The sequence below is a fragment of the Thamnophis elegans genome, chromosome 3, assembly GCF_009769535.1.
Source record: "Thamnophis elegans isolate rThaEle1 chromosome 3, rThaEle1.pri, whole genome shotgun sequence".
Lineage (NCBI taxonomy): Eukaryota > Metazoa > Chordata > Lepidosauria > Squamata > Colubridae > Thamnophis > Thamnophis elegans.
In genome coordinates this window covers 115710516-115733069 of record NC_045543.1, presented here as the reverse complement: position 1 = coordinate 115733069, position 22554 = coordinate 115710516, and the positions used below count along the sequence as shown (strand labels likewise).

The 22554-nt window shown below is 36.8% G+C and overlaps 2 protein-coding genes across 3 annotated transcripts in view; one reads left to right on the top strand and one right to left on the bottom strand.

Annotated features, from left to right (window-relative positions):
• Positions 1 to 21634, top strand: part of LHFPL2 (LHFPL tetraspan subfamily member 2) — a 98557-nt gene extending 76923 nt beyond the window's left edge. For both annotated transcript variants that reach the window (XM_032212817.1, XM_032212818.1), the window contains 2 exons: positions 851 to 1604; positions 13126 to 21634. In XM_032212817.1, the coding sequence (XP_032068708.1) occupies positions 1172 to 1604; positions 13126 to 13382 (690 nt within the window). In that variant the 5' untranslated portion in view covers positions 851 to 1171 and the 3' untranslated portion in view covers positions 13383 to 21634. The remainder of the gene's footprint in view (positions 1 to 850; positions 1605 to 13125) is intronic.
• SCAMP1 (secretory carrier membrane protein 1) overlaps positions 16108 to 22554 on the bottom strand; it is a 37166-nt gene continuing 30719 nt past the window's right edge. Inside the window, exon 10 of the mRNA XM_032212816.1 lies at positions 16108 to 18194. Within this exon, the coding sequence (XP_032068707.1) occupies positions 18172 to 18194 (23 nt within the window). The 3' untranslated portion in view covers positions 16108 to 18171. The remainder of the gene's footprint in view (positions 18195 to 22554) is intronic.

Here is a 22554-nt window from a genome sequence, read left to right as displayed (position 1 = left end):
AGAAAGTCTTTTAAAATTACTTAGGCCATTTACGTTTCATTTTACTTTGCAGATTTCCTTTAGAAAAGAATCGTGAAAGTTGTTCATTTTACATAATAAACTCTGTTATAACTCATAATTGACACTGGCCTATTTCTCCAAACCTATGCTCACAATTTGGGACCCGGTGGCTCAGTGGCTATGACACTGAGCTTGTCAATCAGAAAGGTCAACAGTTTGGTGGTTCGAATTCCTAGCACCACGTAATGGAGTGACCTCCCATTACTTGTCCCAACTTCTGCCAACCTAGCAGTTCGAAAGCAAGTAAAAATGCAAGTAGAAAAATAGGGATCACTTTGGTGGGAAGATAACAGCATTCTGTGCACCTTTGGCGTTTAGTCATGCTGGCCACATGACCATGGAGATGTCTTTGAACAGCGCTGGCTATTCAGCTTTGAAATAGAAATAAGCACCGCCCCCTAGAGTTGGGAACGACTAGCAATATGTGTAAGGGGAACCTTTACCATTATGCTCACAAATGGTACTAGGCGTGCACTTTTTTAGGTGGAAATTTGAACTGATAGATGTACTCTGAATATCTGTGAAACTTAAAAGCAGACCACTGCAAAGTTTTATAGTGTGTAGCAATACTGTAATGCATTGGTCACAGGAAATTAATAACCCTGCTGTGGGTAAAGATTACAGAAGATTCCTGCCAATTGTATTTGACAAGCTGATGTAAAAACTATTAAATGCTTGTTTAGATCTTAGCTTAAAAAAACAAAAAATGGGGTTTCTCAGAAATGAAGGGTTTATTTCAGTTCTTCTAATAATCTCTCATCCCACACCTTCTTTCTTTTTTTTCTTTTAGGTGTGAAGTATCAAACCAGAGGCAGTCCTCTGTAAACTCCCACACAGGGTTGAAACGTCATATGCCAGTATGACTATTAGCACAGATGTACACACTTCAAAGTTCGGCAGTCAAAGAAGAGGAACAGAGAAACAAGATGTTTAGAGCCAACGACGAAACTGCTTGCATGACTACCGCCTTCCAAGAAAGCCTTCAGTTTCTGAAGTTGAAGAATAAGTAAACGGAAACAAGGATTACATATTATATTCCTTTTTTATTTCTTTTTAACCACTTGGGATTTTACTCTTTGAATTGACGTGGCCACAAGCACTGGACAGCAATATGTGTCATGTCATTGTTACTTGTCGCTCAATGTTGTGGACCCTCTTGAGTATCGTGGTGGCATTTGCAGAGCTCATAGCCTTCATGAGTGCAGATTGGCTGATTGGCAAGGCCCAACCTGGAAGTTTTCAGGACACAGACAGCAGGAGGGCAGGATCAGTGGATCCCTATCGTCCAACCTTGGGGATCTATGGACGTTGCACCAGAATTGAGCACCACCACCAGTCTTCCATGCCTGATACATCTTGTGGCCCCTATGCAGATAACTTCAGTGAAATTGCCAGTGGGTTTTGGCAAGCTACTGCTATTTTTCTTGCTGTAGGGATCTTGATACTCTGTGCTGTTGCATTCGTTTCTGTTTTCACCATGTGTGTACAGAGTATTATGAAAAAAAGTATTTTTAATGTCTGTGGGCTGCTACAAGGAATTGCAGGTAGGTGTGACAAATAAAAAGGGTAGTTTTTACATATGTTTGTAATAAGTGGATTTGGAATACACACTTTTAGATTTCATTTTTGTAAATCCTTTCCTCATGATATATAGCTAACTAGTTCAAAGAAATATTATTAGTGTTTCCAAATTAAAAATGGTTCAATTAGTGGAAACAGCTGCCCAGAATTGTCTTATCTTGAAAAGCAAGACAGGCTTAGATCTGGTGAGTACGTAAATGGGAGGCCACCAGGAAATCCCAGGGTTCAGATTATTGCAAAATAGCAAATAGACAGTCACTTCTGTGTTTCTGCCAAGAAAACTATGCATATGTTTGATGAAGTCACCATAGGTCAAACTGAACTCATAAACACTTAAATTTTATTTGATGTCAAGTAAGAATGTTTATTCAGATTCATCAGTGGAAAAGGAAGGGGTCATATTCCCTGATTGCTCAAGGTCCTGAGGAAGGGACATTATAAGAAGGGAATATTAATAGAAAAACAAATCAGTTTTTATATATTGGTGTTCTTCAATTAAAATGCTTCAGTTTTGAGGACCATTCAATCTTTTTCTCAGGGCAAGTCTGGGTGCAGAATTACTTGCTGGCAACTTTAAGGAACTTAAGTTATATACTGCTTCTTTTTCACTATAGTTGCTTCCTTACTTTCTGATAAATTCATACTTTGCTGGAGCATCTCAATCAGCCAGCTCTGGTTTACATATAGGAGCCAGTCTTTTTTTCTAAGCCCTGATTGCAGCATAATTACACCATGATTCTAGTTGGTTAAACCAAAATAATAAATATGACTTTGCCTAAAGCCAGAAACAGATGGAATGAATCATTCAGGATTGGGGTGGGGACGGGGGAATGAGATGGAAGGGAATGAATTTTAGATTCTTTCGTATTCGAATAAGGGCGAACCATAGTTCTTCTATAATCTCTAGGACAGGAGTCTGCAACCCCCCGGGCAACTACTAGGCCTTGGGTCATTTGGAATTGGGTGGTGGAAGTGACAGGCGAGGGCGTGCATCCCAAGTAGCGTGAACAGTGGGCATGCACCCTCCATTTGCACAAGTGGTGAGTGTGCATGCCCACTGCTTGTGCAAATGGAGGTGCATGTATGCTTGCAAGCAACTGATGTAGAACCATCCCCTCTCCTCCCCCCAGCCAAGCCGCAAAGCCAGAAAGGTTGGGGAAGTGGCGTTAGTGGGAATCAAATAGGATCTGAAAGTGCAGTAGTCTGTAGATGGAAAGTAACTTTGGGATTTTTGAAATTTAGCTCCTTTGCTACTTACATCATGTCAGCAATCTTGCAGTGATAGTCAAACCAACGGTAATATAAGTGGGTGACTGTCCAAAGTCGAGCTGATGACATATAACAACAAGTTGCAATGCACTAAGTTCTGGTGCTTGCACGTTTCAAATTGTTTGTCAGTGTTATAAAACGTTTCCTCACATTTATATTGAAGCTTGACTGTTATATCTATACAGAGATTGGTAATGAATTCTGTTTTTATGAGGTTTTTCCTGTGAAATGGAGCTACTTTGCAAACTATTGTTTGCTTTTGAGTTGCTTGGAATATGTTACACTTTTCCCTTCTTGATTGTTATAAATTTCTGTTGGCAATCAAAGCATGAGTGTTTTCAGGAAGGCAGGATCAGTGTAATAGTTCTAGATATGCTTAGTCAAAAGTAAGTCTTACTTTAAAAAACTATATTACTCCCACGTACTGTAAGCATGCAGAGTATTGCTACCTAGGTTATCAATTTAAAAAGTCTGTAAATCATTGCAACAGAGGCTTTATTTATTCCTTGAAATTCAGCTGGGAAGGAAAAAAATACATCAATTGTTAAACTTAGGCTGTGACTTAGGTGATACATGAAGTGGGATTTATGAAACGATAAGATAGCTGTGCTCTTTTAAGTTGTAATCCATTATCCTCACAGATTGGCATGCCAGGTCATAGTGAGCCCACACATATCTTGGTTCAACCTTTAAGTCTGTCTGCAAATACATTTGTGATTTTAAAAAAATCCCTTTTGAAATTCTGCAAAGTTTTTCTTTGCTTGTTAAAGTAGAGAAGCTATAGTTCTTCGCTTGGTAAACAATTCTTTACCCAGATTGTTAAGAGGGGGAAAAAAGAGTTTCAAAGAACTCTGAAGTAATAGAACCATATCATTAAATCTGTAATTGCTGTCTCATAATAAAAACCACTCGACTATTTGAGTGTCTTTGGCGTGTGCATAAGCTGTTTTTGGAGAAACCTGTGAATCAGTTGAAAGATCTGAGAACAAGGAAATCTATTCCTAAAATACTAACAAGAAATTAATTTTAACAGGATTGGTTGTAAATAATAGTTTCCTCTCTTAAGCAATGTTGTTTGGAGCCTCCAGTTATTTAGTCATTTAATGGACTTACCATTTTAAATAGGTACTTAAGAAAATATTAAGAGAACCAGTTGGTGTAGTAGTGGCTAGAAATTGGAAGACTGGAAGCCAGCTGGGTGACTTTGAGCCAGTCACTCACTGTCATTTCTAGGAAGGAGGCAATGGCAAACTATTTCTGAAAACTTTGCCAAGAAAACTCAGGGACTTATCCACACAGTTGGAGGGCGGAAGGGAAAAGGAAGGAAGGAAGGAAATATAAGAGCTTGGAATACAGCAGATTATAGTTTGATGGCAAAACATTTGTAAATCAGCTACAGAACTATGTCTTAAGGACTTGCTTGTCTAATTCCAGGGTTTGAGAGCATGTGATCATCACAGAGAAGAGAAAATTGGCAGCTGTAGACGGCAGTTTTGAAACCTTAAAGTAAATGAGGAAGCGACAGTGGTATAATTGTCCCTTCAGACATGACTGATGCTCATGTGATCAGTATTTTTTTCTCCTTCATATGTCAGGACTATGTCATGCTGGGTTTGCACTACCCTTACACTAGGCTGAAATAGAATTGAAAAATTTATAGCTGTATGAGGGGACCCAGCCATTGCTCATAATAGGTTGATGTATTTTATATAAAATGGTAGATAACACAGCTGCTATCACTCCTAGCCCAGGTTTAGGTTTTATTGCATTGTATGAAGTCAGCTATAGAGCTGTATACCTCTCTTCATGCTATTACTCCATTAACCTGCAACCAGTTTATATCACAGTCTGTGGTTTTGTCATCTATCTTTAGTGCTTCCCAGTGAGATTTCAGCTGAGTAGGAAAGGGCAATTTGGTTACCCTTGTGTAAAAGTAATCACTGATAATCACACAAAGCATGGCAATGAGAAATAGCTATGCTTGAATTATTAGAGAGAAGGGAAAATGGCTTTATGAAGTTGTAAATGCTCCAACACTGGAAGTTTTTAAGAAGAGATTAGATAAGCATTTGTCTGAGGTGGTGTAGGGTTTCCTGCCTAAGCAGGGGGTTGGACTAGAAGACCTCCAAGGTCCCTTTCAACTCTGTTACTCTAAACAAATCTCCACCTCTTTAATTTTAGCCAAATAATGTTCTGTCATTTAAAAACAGTCAGGTGATTGCCAAAAAAAATAAATAACCAAAAGCAGCTACTTGAGAAAATTTAGGATAGGAATCCCTCAAAAAGAGGATCTCCAAATGATTTCCTTCGTTTTTTCTTCCCTAGTATCTATATTTTCTTTTGACCCCTCAAGTCTATTTCCTCCTCAAAGGAGAAAGAGGCTGTCTTCAGATAGCACACAGCCCCTGAGATATTCAGCAGAGAGGGCCAAGGAAGATGCCGTATGGTAGAGAAACATTTCATAAATACTGGAACTGAATTGAAATACCATAAATACCCAAATTAAACAATTACTTGAGACATTAACTCTCCAGTATCAGGCTGCTTTTTATACATAGAAGTAGGAGTAAAGTGGGAGCAGGGTGAGTGAATGGTTGTTTACATTTAAGGAGAATACACAAACCAGCAATACAACCAGAATGGCAATACAAATAGTCCTTGCTTTATGGCAAGAAATTGAGAATTTCTGTTACTGAGCAAGACAGGTGTTAAGTTAGTTGTGCCCCATTTTATGAACTTTTTCCCCCATAGTCATTAAGCAAACCACTGGAGTTGTTATGTAATGTATCGTGTGGTGGTTAAGCAAGTCTAGCTACCTCCCATTGACCTTGCTTGTCAGAAGATGGCTGGGAAGGTTACAAATGGTGATCACATGACTCAGGACAGTAGAACTGTAATAAATACATGCCAGTTGCCAAGCATCCAAATTTTGATCACATGATCATGGAATGCTGCAATGGTCGTAGTAAGTGTGAAAAGTGGTTATAAGTCACTTTTTTAGTGCCATTGTAACTTTGAATGGTCACTGAATGAATGTTAAGTTGTTAAATCAAGGATTATCTGTACTAATAGCTGGCAGTCACAAGGCTAGTCAACAACCACACTATGCCATGAGGTAGCATTGTTAGGGCTTTCAAAAACAATGAGAAGATCTTTCTCAGGCCCAGGAATGTCTTATTTATTTATTCAAAATATTTCTCAAGTATTTCATTTAGTTGGATTTCAGAGCAATGTGCAAAGGTATAAAAATAAACCAACCTAATAAGAATGCAGTGTAATAAACACCCATTAGAACAAACAAGAACAAAGTCAAGTCTTAAAACTGCAGGGAAGTAGAAGCATCCCTACTGTGCCATGTGCTTTGGCAGTAAATCCCAAAATAATTGTCCTATCAGTATTATATTTGCTTCTTTGGAGTGGGTGCTCTCAGGTTCCCAATCATGCAGTCATGAATTCTTGATTATATGGAGGATTCTAACCACATCCACAGGTGTGAATGCTAACCCAAGCATTGCTTGAACATTGTTCATTAAATAAGCCATAATTGATTGGCTTCACACAATTCCTTCCTTTGAACTCCTGCCTTAGGCCGGAGTTGGACTAGAAGACCTCTAAGGTTCCTTCCAACTCTGTGTTTATCTGAACTTGCTAAGCTAAACAAATCATGCTTCCTCCCTTAATGGTTTTACAAATAACAAGGTGACTTGCATATTCTTCATATTTTAGCATTGCTTCTTTTTCTTCCTTGTTGCAGTCAATATCTCCTTAAGGTAGCCTTGCTCGCCTTTAGTGCTTCCAGCAAGGTTGCATCATTGGGCCTAACAATGCAAGAAAACAAGAAAACAACCTCAAATTTGTAAATTTTAAGGCATCTTATGTTAATAGTTTTCTGGAATCCAGAGATTACAGGCTGATCTACATGTGAATTTTCTAATTGTCTGTACCCACATTCATTTAAACCATATCCTAATACAGGGAGTTATGTGACTATCTCTTCTAAGCTCAATGGCCATATCAGATTTTTCAGTAGTATGTGGTGTCAGTATTCTAAAACGTGGCACGACAAAACCGCGGTCCACTAAAGCGCGCCCAATTAAAGCGCGGCGCTGACATCAGCAGCAGCGCGACAACAACGACCGCGGAGAAAAAAGGGCGCTTTAAAAAGCGCTTTTAAAGCAAGCCGATTCATGTAAAGGTAAGGGTTAGGGTTAGGTTAAGGGTTAGGGTTAGGTTTAGGGTTACGTTAAGCGTTAGGGTTAGGTTAAGGGTTAGCGTTAGGTTTAGCGTTAGGTTAAGGGTTAGGTTTAGGGTTAAGTTAAGGGTTAGATTTAGGGTTAGGTTTGGGGGGGTTAGGTTTAGGTTTACGCATTAATTTTAGCTTTACCGCTCACAGCATGCTGTTTTCGTCGCGCTGTGATGACGTGAGGTACGCGGTTTCGTCGAGCGTGCTTTAGTCGACCGCGGTTTTGTGGTGGAACCTTCTAAAAAGTTGGCAGGATGAGCTAAGTTTAATGTAATTTTAATTGAACTAGAATGACAACATTAATTAAATACAGTTATTGTAAATAGTCTGCCATGTATTTAAAATTGTCCTCTTCTGCAACAAAGCATACCATTTATCGGCAACTTTTTGCTTTGGGGGTAACCTATAACATTTGGAAAGAGAACCAATTTGGTATCTCTCCATCCTGATGCTTTTACCCAGGATATAAGTCGCCTGCCCATCCTTTTGTTTCATCAGCATAACATGGGTTAGGCTTGTGTTAATATTTTCCATATGGCTAGGTTCTTGCTCTCTGAAATTTGAGTGGTGGATTATACGGCTTAGTTTATATTCTGTAATTGAATCATGCAAGTTGCGGATGGACCAGGGGTGGGTTTCAACTGGTTCACGGCGGTCCCCGCAAACCGGTTGGTCGGCGAACCCGGAAGTAAGTAACTTCCGGGAACGGCGAAGGGCCCACCTGCCCGCCCGCACTCCTTACCCGGTTTTGACGAGTTCTGCGCTTCCACCCATGCGCAAGATGCATACAGCGCCTGCGCGATCCTCCAGGAGCAGCTGGAGCATCACACAGACGCTAGTACGCATGCGGGCACTGCACGCGTGCACGAGGATGCCGCCCGCCCCGTTCCAACCGAACCGGTTGGAACGGGGCGAGAAACCCACCCCTGGGATGGACTGATTCTTGTGGCATTTCTGGAGAGAGTTCAAATGCTACCCAGGACAGTCTCATCCAAGAGATTTTCTGAAATAAAAAACTTGCAGGAAAATTGGTCTGCCATTTAAGCAGTCTGTTTGGAATGTGACTTTGTTTTTAGAATAAGTAAGGCAGGTCTTAAACTGTCTTGTGGATATAGTAGTCAGTAAGATAGTGGATGTTCTCAAGATGAAACATTAGGGATAAAAAATGTCCTTTTGGTTTTCTTCAGTCATGGGATCAGGCAGCTTGTTTCCCAGTGACCTATGGAGCAATCCCCTCCTAGATTTTGGTTGGCTCCTACCCTGCTAACCATTAAGGCCTTGAAGGTTTGGTTCTTCTCCTTGCAGATCCTGGCCCAGGATGATACCTGAGCCTGTTGTAACTATTCAAGTTGTGAGTCTGCCCCACCCCACCCTCCACAATATATTTTATTATTTTAGCATTTTCCTTTGTATTGGATCTTTTAAGCTCTTCCAATGCAGTGGCAATATCAATACGTATTGATATTCAAAAATGCTAACTGGTTTCCTTATTAATAGTAATGGAACTGTAGTAACATGCAGCACTTAAAAAAAGAAGGAACAACAGACCGGACAACTGAGGATCTGTCTTGTGATTTTGATGCTACTCCTGATTCACTGTGTGGGTTTTTGTGGGGAAGGAAGGCTATTTTACACTCAGCAATTCAGGGTAACTGCTGTAAAACAAATGAATTAGGAAATAGTGTGGAAAGTCCCACTGCTGTCAATCATCCTTGTGGTTTTCACTTTCAGATTCTTCCATTATTTTCTTCTGTAAATGTGTATTTACAGAGATCATCAAAGTTACTGAACATTTCCAAATAGGCCAAGTTTGGAAGCTACGTAATTTAATAAGCCTCATATAAATTTAGTAACAACCTTGTTTCCTATGCACTTGACATAGTATAAAAGCCATGTTGTTAAACTTTGGTTTAATGAATAAAATTCCATTGGGCTGTCTTGTTCAATGTAATAAAATCATTGGTTTAGACACCAGTGCGACTGAGTTTTCACAGTATGCAAAAACCATATAAGCCACTTCATAGATATTTTACTTAACCTCTGGACAGAAAAACATACAGCTGAAAGGGTTCTATTCATAAGGTGGCATAAGGTAAGGAAAAATATTTATCATTCTGGATGGGGGACAAGTTGAGGTACTTGTTAGGTTAAAAATTCATTTCCAAAGAGTTGATCAACTAATTTGTGGATATTGTCTGAAGTCTGACAGTAGCAAATTTTTAAAGACTTCTTTATAGATTTATAGATAATACACACACACTCAGTGTGGATGGCAATAGTATGGAAGTTGTTTGCCAGTGCCTACCACACCAGGCCTAAACTTTGTTTGGCTACTGGATACAGATGTTGCTAGTCAAGTAATGTCACTTGCTAAGGCAGTTAGACAGAACCAATTCACTTTTCCTTGATTTCTAAAATAGTAAATAAAGTCAATTCGGCCGTTTTTTTCATAGCTGTCAGAAAATTGTGTACAGCTGTCCCAAGATTAGCCTCCAATCTCTAAGCTAATATTCAGGAATAGACAGTATGTTAATTATTCTTTAACAAACATGCAAAAAATTACTTATTGGTTTTTGCCATAAACATTAAAGCAGCTTTCTGGCATATGGTACCCTCCATGCTAATTGTCTGAAGAGAACTAGATTGGTGTACAGTCTTATGTAAAACATAGATTAACCAAAAATTAAACAAGACAAAGATTAATTGGATACATTAGTAAGCTGGATTTCAGCCCATGTTGCCATTTTGCCTTAAAATTGATGAAAATTACCATGTTTTTTAACCAATGAATTTTACTGAGTTATCAATCCTGTTGGACTTGAGAGTTTGTCCTAGCAAGCACGTAAGGGGCCACAGAATAGCATTTTTTAAATGTAATCATTAGTCTTTGATTGTATACTTGCTTCTCTAAGAAGACCCCTCGATGACTTTAATACAATGCAACTCCAAGGAGACATAGGAGATACACTATAATTCTATTAATTCCACTAGGAAGGAAATAATTAATACCAATTCCAGAACTTGTGGGGTTCCCTCCCCCTATATTCTGAGAGTGGTAATAAAATTTTGGATGTTGAGGATTCAGCGTCAATCCTAGCACTTCCTAAAAACACTTCAACATTAAACCTACATTAGCTATCCAGAATAGTTTTACAGATACAGGTACAATCTGTACATTTTTTTAGACAGGAGCAGTCTTTAACTTAAGGGATTTATATTTTAGTAGGTGTAACATTAAAAAATATTTCCTGACCAGGTGGCCTTGCTTTCTATACCGAAGCTGATAGATATCCCTATCTTTGCAATATTTATCTATGGTTTCTTCCATCTTTCTTCTCACAACAGAGTCAAGGGAAGAAAGATGGGAAAGATGCACGGTGCATTGTGATTGTAAGAAATAGCAGCTTTCTACCTGGAAGAGTAATGTCTGATATAAGAACGGCCTTGTGACTTTTAAGGTCACTTCGTGGGAACTACTTGTAATGGTGTTTTTTTTTACTTTCAATTAAACAACATCACCACATACGACTTAGATAGAGGTAGCATTAATTCCCTTTTGATCACATTTAGCTCTGTGGATTTTCTGGGAACTTTTTAACAAGCAAACCCTTCCTAAATCGTGACAGAAATTGGGAGAGGGTCACCTTTGAAATGGGATGAAGTTTGCCCTGTAGTACTTCACTGCTTAATATGGCAGAGCAACCGCCATACAAACAACTGTCAGGACTACAGCGTATGCTTCTGCTTAGTCAAACAAACAGCTGGGTAACTATGCTTTGAAGAGGCTGTTTCCATATCAGGCCAGGGCATCTGTTTTACGTCAGGGCAAAGCTGCTGTTCTGGCATTGCTCAAACATAATGCATGACCATAATGCATGGTTTTTTAGAAGGGTACTGTGGGGGAATAGCTGTTACTGCTAAACCTGCTTAATGAAGGTTCCTTTTTCGTTTAACATTTACCATATTTTTCAGACTATAAGACACATCTATATTTACACCTATATTGGGTGAGTGTGCTAAGCTGTATTTGCATAAGCCGTGAGCACACATGCAAAACCATCTCTCCTGTCACCACTACCAGTCTGCAGAGATGGAAAGATTGGGGACCTCTACTCTACTGGTTAAGACCATATATGTGTTTGTGTGTGTGTGTGTGTGTGTATACATATATATATGTTGTATTTGTGCTGATAAATAAATAAAGGGAGACTAGTATAGATCTATTTCAAGCTATTTAGCTCTCATCAGCTAGCCATACCCTTACTGGGATTCGAACCTGGGCTGTATTACTTATTAGGCAGATGTGTTAACCACTAAGCCACAGGCTCTCCTCCTTTATCATATATATATATATATCATATATATATATATGAAAAAGGAGAACGTCATGCATCTCTTATTTCCCTTTAAAAACATATCTTGATTTCTTCTGGAGCACAAGTAAGCGTAGTCATAAATGACTGTTTGCTATTCTCACAACTAATAAGTCCTATATTGCAGAGATCCAGTGCTTCCAGGCACCACAAGGAACTCAGCAATAGGCCAGAACCAATGTAGGGTTAATAATTGTTTCATCTGTACAGAAAAACGGGGGGGGGGGGGGGGGTTGACAACAAAATTCAGTTCCAGCAACCAATCCTTTCAGGAAAGCCATGACAATAAAAATCAGTATAAAGTCAAGCTCTCTGCTATAGAAATTTCATTATGCTTTTTTGCAATATATGAAACCATATTTGCGCAAACTACATTTATTTTTAAAGGAAATGTCTAAAATTTAATTTGGACACTTTGGACAAAATACAATAATTTTCAAACTGTGGCTTGTAGAAACAGTAGAAGCTCCAGTCAAAAGAATTATGCCGCAGGTCTCGTTGACAAAAGAACTTGTGATTATATCAAGAAGGGGATTTGGGTGTTTAGTCTGCCAGAGTTGGTGGGCTCAGTAGGATGAAAGCTCAATTTATCCCTGCCTGCCTGACCTTGAGCAATATTTTATATGTCCATTGGCTCAGGCATTCTGACAGGAAATGCTACCCAACTCCCAAATTCCATTGAGAAAGTGCTACAGTCAAGATAAGAGTCATACTCATATATGGATTCCAGTAAGCAATAACACAAAAAATTATAAGTAATCCACGGCTTTTAAATGTTTTGTCTTATTCTTTTCAGTGGCTGAAGCTATAGTATATACCAATAACTGGAAGAACATATGAAGTTTTTTTTTAAATGAGAAATTAGTTCTTGGTTTAAGTTCTTAGTAGATTTGAACTTGATGAAAATGTCAGACTTTTAGAAAGCAAATGTACATTTAATACTGTAGTTGGCACAGTATTACAACCCACGCTGTGGATTTTGAATTAGTTTGTAGAACTGTGGATACTTTGAGAACGTCCTGGAAGAATTGCTTCGGATTACACATAAAGAAATGCCACTGAGTTAAGGAGTCCATTCATTAAAGGTTTTGTGGTCCTTAAAGCAGCAGCATCTTTTCTGGGTCACACAGGATTGAAAGAAGTTGGGCATGCATAGCACTATTAATTTCACATGGAACAAATGAAGAGAGGGCCTCAATTTCTCCCAGAATGAAATAACTTTAGTGAGGTTAGCATTTTAGGTAGCAAAAATCTAGATGGCCATAGATGTCAATAAAAATATAGCACTGACTATGTGCTTTCTATATCTGAATGAGCTTTTAAAACTGATGATGCTTTCTTTCCTAAATTCCTAAGTTCTGAATTCAGCCTTCATTGTTGCAACACCTTTCCCCTTGTTTTACATTAATCACCATGAATTTAGCAATTAACAGTGTAGTCAAAAATATGGTCCACCAGTTTAATTACCGGCCGTCATAACATTCAGCAGCAGCCATCAGAAATTTCAGCTTATATCAGAATGTACATTCCTATGAAAATTAGTTTTATGCCTAATTTTATTGCACTTTTGTCTGACTATTCTTTCTTTCTTTTAAATAGGACTATTCCTTATCCTAGGGTTGATCTTATACCCTGCTGGTTGGGGTTGTCAGAAGGCAACAAGCTATTGTGGACCTTATGCTTCAGCTTATAAACTTGGTGACTGTTCTTTAGGCTGGGCTTTCTACACAGCTATTGGTGGCACAGTCCTGACCTTCATCTGTGCAGTCTTCTCTGCCCAAGCCGAAATCGCCACTTCCAGCGACAAAGTCCAAGAGGAAATTGAAGAGGGGAAAAGCCTGATTTGCCTCCTATAACGCACTCTTCTTCAAACAATTTTTTTTTCCTTATCTCAAAAATAATGGATTTGAAGTAGCTACTTGGACTCTTACAGGAAGAATGAAGACATGCAAGTGTTCCAATAGTCCAACATCATAGAAGGTCGAAAGGCACTGAAGTCTACAGACAGTATTAAAAAATGTGAAGTAGTGAGAATTCTGACACATGGATATGAAGGAATGCCACAAAGCAAACCTGTTGGCTTTCCAATTACTCTGGAAACAATTATTTCTATTTTGTCTTCACCAAGATGAATGATTATGAAGGAATTTTTTTGAAGAATAACTTGAAATATGTCAGGTTGTTTTCAGTACGTACATTTTAAGACAACATAATCAGGCTCCAGTGTCAAAATGGCAAGCACTACCCTATTAAATTACTCCATAGCACCTTTTCAGAAAGCAGGTCATGAATATTAAAAACACATAGTATTCTGGGTTGTATGCAGTGGCACATGGAAAGAATGTCTTAATTAAAAAGCAAGGCTTCCAGGTGAAACTAGTGAATACAATTTTCTTTTAAGCAATACTTTAGACACACTGCTCAATACATACCTGAAGCATGGAACTATAACAATTTATGAGGGTAGCTCTGAGAACATAAGCTAAATTACTTTTATTTTCATTACACAGATAAATAGTTCCATTATTTGATTAGTTAATCTGGGTAGATACGTATGTATAGCTATGGGGAAAGTTTAGACTCTTGTATATCTAATACTGAACTCAAGATTTGTCTTCCAAAGGTGTGGGCATCCTCCGCTATTGGTCCAGTTGTAACCAACATCACTACTGGCCCTTTCCAAGTACTACCAGTTGCCTATAAGTCCATTTCAAGTACAACTGGCCATTGTGCTCATCTAACAACAGATACCATGTGCCTAAATTGTGACCATATGTTACTGAATGCCTTTGGGACTTTTTTTAATTGCATCTATAAGTTAAGTGTATTGATAGATTTTTTTTCCAAAAATGAGCCTTTTGCATTAGTCAAATATGTAAAAATGTTCTGAGAACGCAATGTACTGCACTGCAGTGATGGCTGTAGAAAGAAAAATGATGGGAGAACTAATGCCTAACATCCAGATCCTCAATTTTTAGATTAGCCTTATTAACACTGATATTTAATGTATCTTTTGATAGACAGAAATAATACATTGTAGTCTAAGTTGCCAGGATGAAATAAGCAGACTCTGAATAGTAACTTATTTCTAGCAATATCTTCTAAAATTAAAATTTGAATCTTCAGTGATGAGGAATGTACTGTACTGTCTAACTCAGGATTTTTGTGAATAGCCACTTCTTTAACCACTGCTATAAGTATTCCAAGGAGGCGTTTGTGAATTAATTGTGTACCTGCATGTTTTACAATCTTGTTAATTCATTGAGCCCCAACACTGTTCATGAGGGCTTAATCAAACCCAAATTGCTTTTGCAGTATTGCTGTCATAATACCCCTTGTTCAGAACATGTTTCTCTCACGATAGAACCATGAAAAGGAGACTGAACTGTTCACATTTAAAATAGTTGAATATTGAAATTTGCTAAAGAATTATGTAGACTGATCTGCAATCTGATGATAAAGTATGGTAATAAGCGTGGACCCCAGTATGGGTCCAAAACCATCTTGCCTATTCTGGCAGATTAACTTTCCTAGTTTCAAGTGTAAAATGATAGGATATAAGCCAAATTGTGGCCTGATACTTTTTACAACCAGGTGCTTGAGAAAGCCTTGCTGATCAGCAATCCAAAACGGTTGGCGGCTGGGCTATTAGTTAACTCTAATAAATTAAGTTCTAGTATAAAATTCCATTCGGAGCAGAAGAAATATCTATGCTGGAGTAATATGCAATTTATTTTCTCATTGGTACTATAACATTTTTGTGTTGTAGAAATTAATTACTAAGATTGGACTAGAGTCAAAAATTTCAAGAGTACTTTTTAGTGTCATTAAAGATACAGGGCTATTCGTATGTATGTATGTATGTATGTATGTATGTATGCATACCCCCCCACACACATACACAAATGTACCATGGTTTATAGAGTAAAATTTAATTTGATACTGCCGCCACATGAATGTTGTTACATGGGTAATCGTTGTTTTAACTATGATAATTGGGATTGGTAACTGTCACTAAGTGATGCAGACATAAAGTGTAAATGACACATTTTACAAGAGCAGTTCCAGTTGCCATCAATAAGTAGTTAGGCACAATGTCATGTGATCACCATTTGCCACCTCCTCCCGGTTACTCTGTTGACTCCGCTTGTGAAGGTCGCAAATGGCAACCACATAACCGTGGGACTCTGCAACCATAGTAATTGCAAGCTGGGTGACAAGTGCCTAAATCACAAATGTGACCTCTTGGATATTGCCACAGCCACAACTGTGAGGTAGTAAGTCTCCTTGTCCAGTGCTGCCATAACTTTGAACAGTCACCAAATGAATGGTCATTAGTCAAGGACTATCTGTAATTACTGTGACTAAGATCAAGTGTACATATACTTCTGTCTAAACGTGCACATGACTGACAAGGCACTCTTGATTAAAAATGCATGACCAGCTCTTTAATGTTTTAAATTTCTGCATCCTGAAAAGGCACTTTGGAAATTAGTTGAGAATAGCAGTTAAAGGAGAATACATATTGGCCTCCTGATATGAAAATATTTTTTTTACATTTTTCATTTTCATTGCCTTTCTCTTTTGCTTTTGCACAATCTCAAAATGATTTTGGAATAGAAAAGTTTGAAACAGTTCAGCGGTTTTATAGCGCATTTTAAAAATTAAACTCTGGGACAATATTCTCACGTTTCCTTCTTTGAATTGGCACCAAAGAAAATCTTATCAGATATTTTGAACAAACAGCTTTTACAAGACAATAGAAGAAGTGATACTTCAGATTATACAGAACATTTATTTTTTTAAAGAAAAGGTACTAATCCCAACAATACATTATTCTGCATACATCCCTTCAAGCATCTCCAATTTCTTTTTCCAATCCAGGTTCAAAATCTGTATACTGATCTTATACAATGCATACTAGTTCTCCAACATGTAATTGATTAAATATCACTCAAGTATATTCATTGATTGTTCAGCAAATTTAAATAAAAAATAAGTTCCAATAGAAGACAGCAGGCTGCATATAAGCAAACATTATTTTATACAGGCATCCAGTACTGTATAAGGGAAAATAATATAGGTTGATGTCTATGGGACATCTGTATTATCTATAAGCTATCTTCAGAATTTAATCTCATACATTTGTTTACTTACATCAACCATATGTGTCACTTTTTCAGATCCAGACCTATTGTTTTGGTTGAGTGATAATATCCCAATACATTGTAATCCATTTTAGTAGGAAAACATTGCAATAAAAGTGGAAGATCTTTATAATTATATAAAATGATGGGATTGCTAATAATTTACTTCGTCTCTAATCATCAGCCTCCCTGAAGCTTCTGAGTCTCAGGGTCCCTGGTGTTATGAGGCAGGAATAAAAAGGAAGGGAAACCAGGTAGAAGCAAGCAAGAAGACAGGTGGGCAGTGGGGAGGGAGGTAAGAAAGGAAAATTCACTTTTATTTTTCTAATTCCAATGCATTAACTTGATTCTTTTTTTTCTGAACACTTAGCAAATTATGGTTATTATAACCTTAATGAAATTTCCTCTGCAAAAGTTCTGCCTCTTAATGTTGGAGTATTACAGTTCTTAGCATTGATCTCCTTTTTGAGAAGGATGCTAGCATTTGTAATTCATAGCAAAGTGGAGTATAACAGCTTGTTTACTTTATAAACAAGGTTGTAAACAGAGTAAACAGGGATGCATGCAGACTAGTAAATCTTAGCATATGTACTTGGTTTGTTTCCTAATTGTGGCATTGCTTTACAGTACTTAACATTTTAACTACATCACCATCTCCATCTGATGCAGTTACCATAACTGCCTCAGAAACACCCTCAAAATAATTTTTGTGTGGGGCTATATGCACTGTGTTTGATAACTCTTAGTTTTGATTGAAACGTCAGGCAATGAAATCTTATTCATAAACATTGGAACAAGTAGGGCTATCAGGTTGGAGCTATAAAGACAACCACAGATGATAGATGCAGAAAATTTGCTATTTCTATGACCTTCCAGATTTTTATGGTCCAGATACAGTAGCTCTTACAATAACTGATATAGCATGTGCAAGATCTACAGTATGGTATTGTACAATATTTCTGATAGATGTAGTAATAATGTTTTTGTATTACTGCCTAGTCAGTAAATTGGGAGTGATATTTCTGGGAAATATATGGCACAATTTAATCAGTTGAATATTCAGTATCACAACTTTAAGTTTGTATGCAATATCCCACATACCTTCTGTATTTAAATAATTAGGCCACTATATTCCCAACTAGCAAAAACGTGTGGTTTAAGAAATCTTTTCGGTGTCTCTTCTTTATTTTTTTTAATTAAATATATTTTACAGAATACTATATTAACTTCCCACAATGGCACACATGACTTCTTTTTAATACATATTACTTTAAATCAAGAAATGGTTGGTGATTAAACCTGTGTTCAGGCAGCTCAAAATAAAACACTGTGGATGAATCATTTTATAACATTTATTGTGTTATCTTCTGTTGCAATTTTCAAATAATAAAAAATTCAAATTATAACATATATAATATGCAGTAAGGACTTTAAAACCGATTTGAAAGAGTCCAGAATGGCATATCCTTGTGGAATAGGGAAGTTACTGCAATATTATTTAACCATCGCTATAAAATCTTTCTGTGGAGAAAAAAAAGAATGTTGAAAATACAGTGAAACTTTGATTTAACAGTCCAATTGGGGGGAAGGGATGTCTGTTATTCCTAATTGTCCATTAAATCAGAGTATATAATCTGTGGTGACATTATGCAGAGGTATAAATTGCACATACTTTACATTATAATACGTCATTTGTGTAACCTTATTAAGCAAATGATATAAAAACAACATAAGTATATAATGGGAATGTTATCCATAGCATCTGAAGTCTATTGCACTCAGGTCTGTTGAATCAAAACTTTACTGTATTGTAATAAGAGATTTCCAAATCTTTTGAAATCTGGTTATTCCAAGCTTACTCATTTATAGCATTCTGTCTCAATGTGAAAAGTATTCACATATTTAGAAACTCATGCATTGATCAACATTAAAGAGAGAACAGTAAAAAGTCATTTGATGAGCTACAGTGTGCTGTTGGGCTGCATTGCTAATTTAATTTTCTACAATATTAGTAATTCTTTGTCTAATAAACCATAATTAACCCCTGAATGTTGGGTGTCAATTTATTTCTGATTTTGTTACATTAGTACGGTAGTAATTCAATGTTTTGAAAGGTGCCTAAACCGGGAAATCTGTAAAAAAAAGGGGGGGGGGAATTAAAATTTCATTAGTTTCTGAGTACAAAAAGAAAGGGTTGTATTTCCACTGTGCCAGATTTTGTCCACAAAAGGTTCTTTCATGATATGTGATGAGCTAACCAGGGCGCTAGATTTCTTTCTTCCAAACAAGGAGCCATTTGAAGACAACAATCAGGCAATTCTTTCTTCAGTCACTTTCTTTCTCTGACAGCTGGCGCACACACCATCTCCAGCATATCATCAGGAGGATCACTACTGTGCTACTTGGTCATGCTAAGCCAGAATTTTTAGAAGGTTGGTTTTGTGGGCAAATGCAACCCATGAAACAACTGGACAGCATAAATTTCATAAAATGTTACAACTGTCTATCAAAAAATTGGATAAATAACTATAACAGATTCACCTCTTTTCAAATGTTACATGCTAGAAAAGACAAAAGAAAGATTGTAGAATGACTTTACCAGTTCTCTAAACTTTCTCTTCATAAATCATGTACACATGGCCAACAAATATACGTTATTATTCCTTTTATTATGCAGTATTCAAATGAAGGTAAGATACTACCATGACATAATCTTATACACCCTTGGACCCCTGCTTCCTAAAATATTTTTACTTCTTAGGTAAGGTTTTCTATGATTTCCAGTAAAATGCAAACTCTGCATCAATACAGGAAGTTTATGGTCAATTATTATATGGAAGAGAAACCAGTAAGTGCAATAATTAAATAATTTCCATTGCATTTTGATAATCAGAGGAACTTGACACATGAAATACATTTATTCTAAAAAAGCACTTTAAAAAGTTTTCATTGAACAGTGAAAATGAAACAAGCTATTATTTAGAACTATTCTAGAAAGCTTGAAAGAAACTTAACAGTATTATGACACAGCTTAGGAGCATCTTTTTATTAATGTACTCTACTGAAAATTACATTTTACATTTTTAATGTCATTTTGCAAGCTATAAATACTTGCTTTAAAAAAATGAATTGAACATCACAAAATGGAGCATGTTTTTCATTGCCTTGGCCATGTATAATTTGGTAGTTACAAATTATACAACAAGCAATGCAAAGGAAATTCATCTGCCATTACTGATTTGCACTGTTTACTCTCAACTGTAAACAGATCAGCAATTCTTGTTTCCAGGGGAAACACTAATTGCTTATAGGAAGAACAGACTAATGGCACTTTAATAGTTAAGTTTTATTACTGCACAAGCTTTTATGGACTATAGTTCATTTATTTGCCTTTTGCAATGGCATATATGCTAATGAGCAATTTCTATAACTCAATGGTTGATTAACTGTAACAGTTATGTGTTTTGTAGAAATGGCCAATCTTGGTTTGTTTTCCTGCACTGATAGAGTACAGAATAACCATTTCCTTTCCTTTTCTTTTTTTAAAAAACGAAAAAGACTGCTGAATCCTAAGGTATTTGTCATAGTACCTTATTCAAAAACATACTGCAGGTATTTTAAACATATATAGTAGTATCAAGTAAAAATATACCCCCAAAAGATAAATAAATGTCTGCTTCTACTAGAACAGTGGTTCCCAAACTCTGCTGGCTGGAGAATTCTGGGAATTGAAGTCCACAAGTCCTAAAGTTGCCAAGTTTGGGAACCACTGTACTAGAACATGAGTTCTAGATAGTTTCCCGATTCTTGCCATGTAAATACTTATCAATATACTGAACTGCATATTATCCATTTATAATGACGTAGGGTTATAATGTTGTGGGAATACTCTTATTGTAGCAGACAAATATAAAGTTTAATTACAAGTATCAGTCATCCACCCAATTTTTTTAAAAAAGTGATTTTCCACAGTGAAGAGGACTTTTAGATACTTAAGATGATGACTTATTTGATGACATTTTCTTTCCTACGCGGCTCAGAAGGCAGCCTTTGAGAACTAAACAGTAAAGTGGCCAATCACAAGTGTAACAAAGATAACATTCAACGCCCTCCATTCAAAACAAATGCTAGGAAATAGTATGCATTTTCAAAGGTTCCATTTTACTTCCAAGACTTCCTCTAGTAACACCTATCAATTGCATAAATTTCAATAATTTTCCTTTTTAAATTTCCCATTTATTTCCTTGAAAAGACAAGCCCAGCACTTGATTTTTCTTTCAATGCGTTGTTCTGCAAACAGACATAGTTTTGCCATGGTTGAAGACTAGAATTTATATACAATGGGAAAAAAAACCAACTCTCTGTTCCAGCATTAGTTGTGCATAGTTACATGGGACTAATAATGTCAGAATAAAAATGTGGAATGCTACCAATGTTGATCCACATCACAATGCTCCAAATAAACTCTCCTCTATATTCTGCCTCCAGGTAACTACATGGGACTAGAGCTGAACTGAGACAAAAACCTGGTGTTCTCTGTACATATTAATCTTTTGGTATTTTATCTTGCATTTTACAAAAGACCCTACTTTATTTTTTAAACTATACAGAGTAAACAATCAGGAAATGTTTTATTCTATGTCATTGAAATAATACAATAAATATGCAGAACTACCCAGACATGCAGTATCACAGAATCTGTGTGCATTTATACAGAATTGTCACATTCACAAGGATGGCAAAGCATCACTAGTAATTTACAAAATATACAGACTTTCCTCACCTAAATATCTCCAATGACAAAATTAGAAATGACAAACTATTGACATTCTAGTATGATCTAAAAACCATTACAACTGGGTGTTTACAAAATTAGTGTAGTAATCGGTCTAGACTTGTTCACCAACAGACTTCGATAGTATTCGTTTGTTAAATATTTAACATACAACAGCCTTCTGCCATAGTGAACAACAGGAAATTGTAAATAATATGTACATTCACTCCATTACTTTTGATTTAATCCTGAAGAATGTCATTGTGTGTCCATGAGTGCTGATTTTCTTTATTATGGTTTATAAAAATGAAAGTGGACATTACAATCAACATGTGTTCTACCGGCTGGAACTAATATGACTATCAGACCTACTGCAAATTAGGCCCACATTTATGTATTTCAAGTTTCAATCTGCTTTATCCCCTGAGAAAAAATTAGATTCTTTAATAAGTGTGAACACAATTTCCCCAATAAGATTTAAATGATTAGCAATTAAAGTGGCCACGTGTTAGGTTTGTGGGATCAAGGATTGAAATAAATACATGAAAAAGAAATAAAACATCTATTTCAATAATTCTGTAAATTTTTATATGATGTTAACTGCCTGGAGTCTCTGGAGATGGACGGGATATAAACATTGGTAAGTAAAAGAAAAGAAAGGAAGTCCACGTATTTAGATTAAAACTGTTCATAGAATTTAATTCCTATATAGTAAACTTCCCAGTATTTCTTACTTTGAGTAATAGCAATTGTTATTCCTGTTGTAGGAGTAAAAAATAAAATAAAAAGGAGTTAGAGGAAACCCTGTGAGAAGATAGTAAGACTGAAGGGGAGATAGCAGAGCTGCTGAACTTCCATTAAACCTTCTTCCCAAAGAGAAACTATACATACAAAAGGACCTAAGAACTACTAACAAAAGGGAATAGTAATCCAAGATAACTAAAAGGCTAGAAGCACCTGGCTTCCAAGAATGGATTTGTCTCCAGAGTGTGGCCAATTACATTCAATAGCAATAATAATAGCAATAACAGTAGACTTATATACCGCTTCATAGGGCTTTCAGCCCTCTCTAAGCGGTTTACAGAGTCAGCATATTGCCCCCAACAA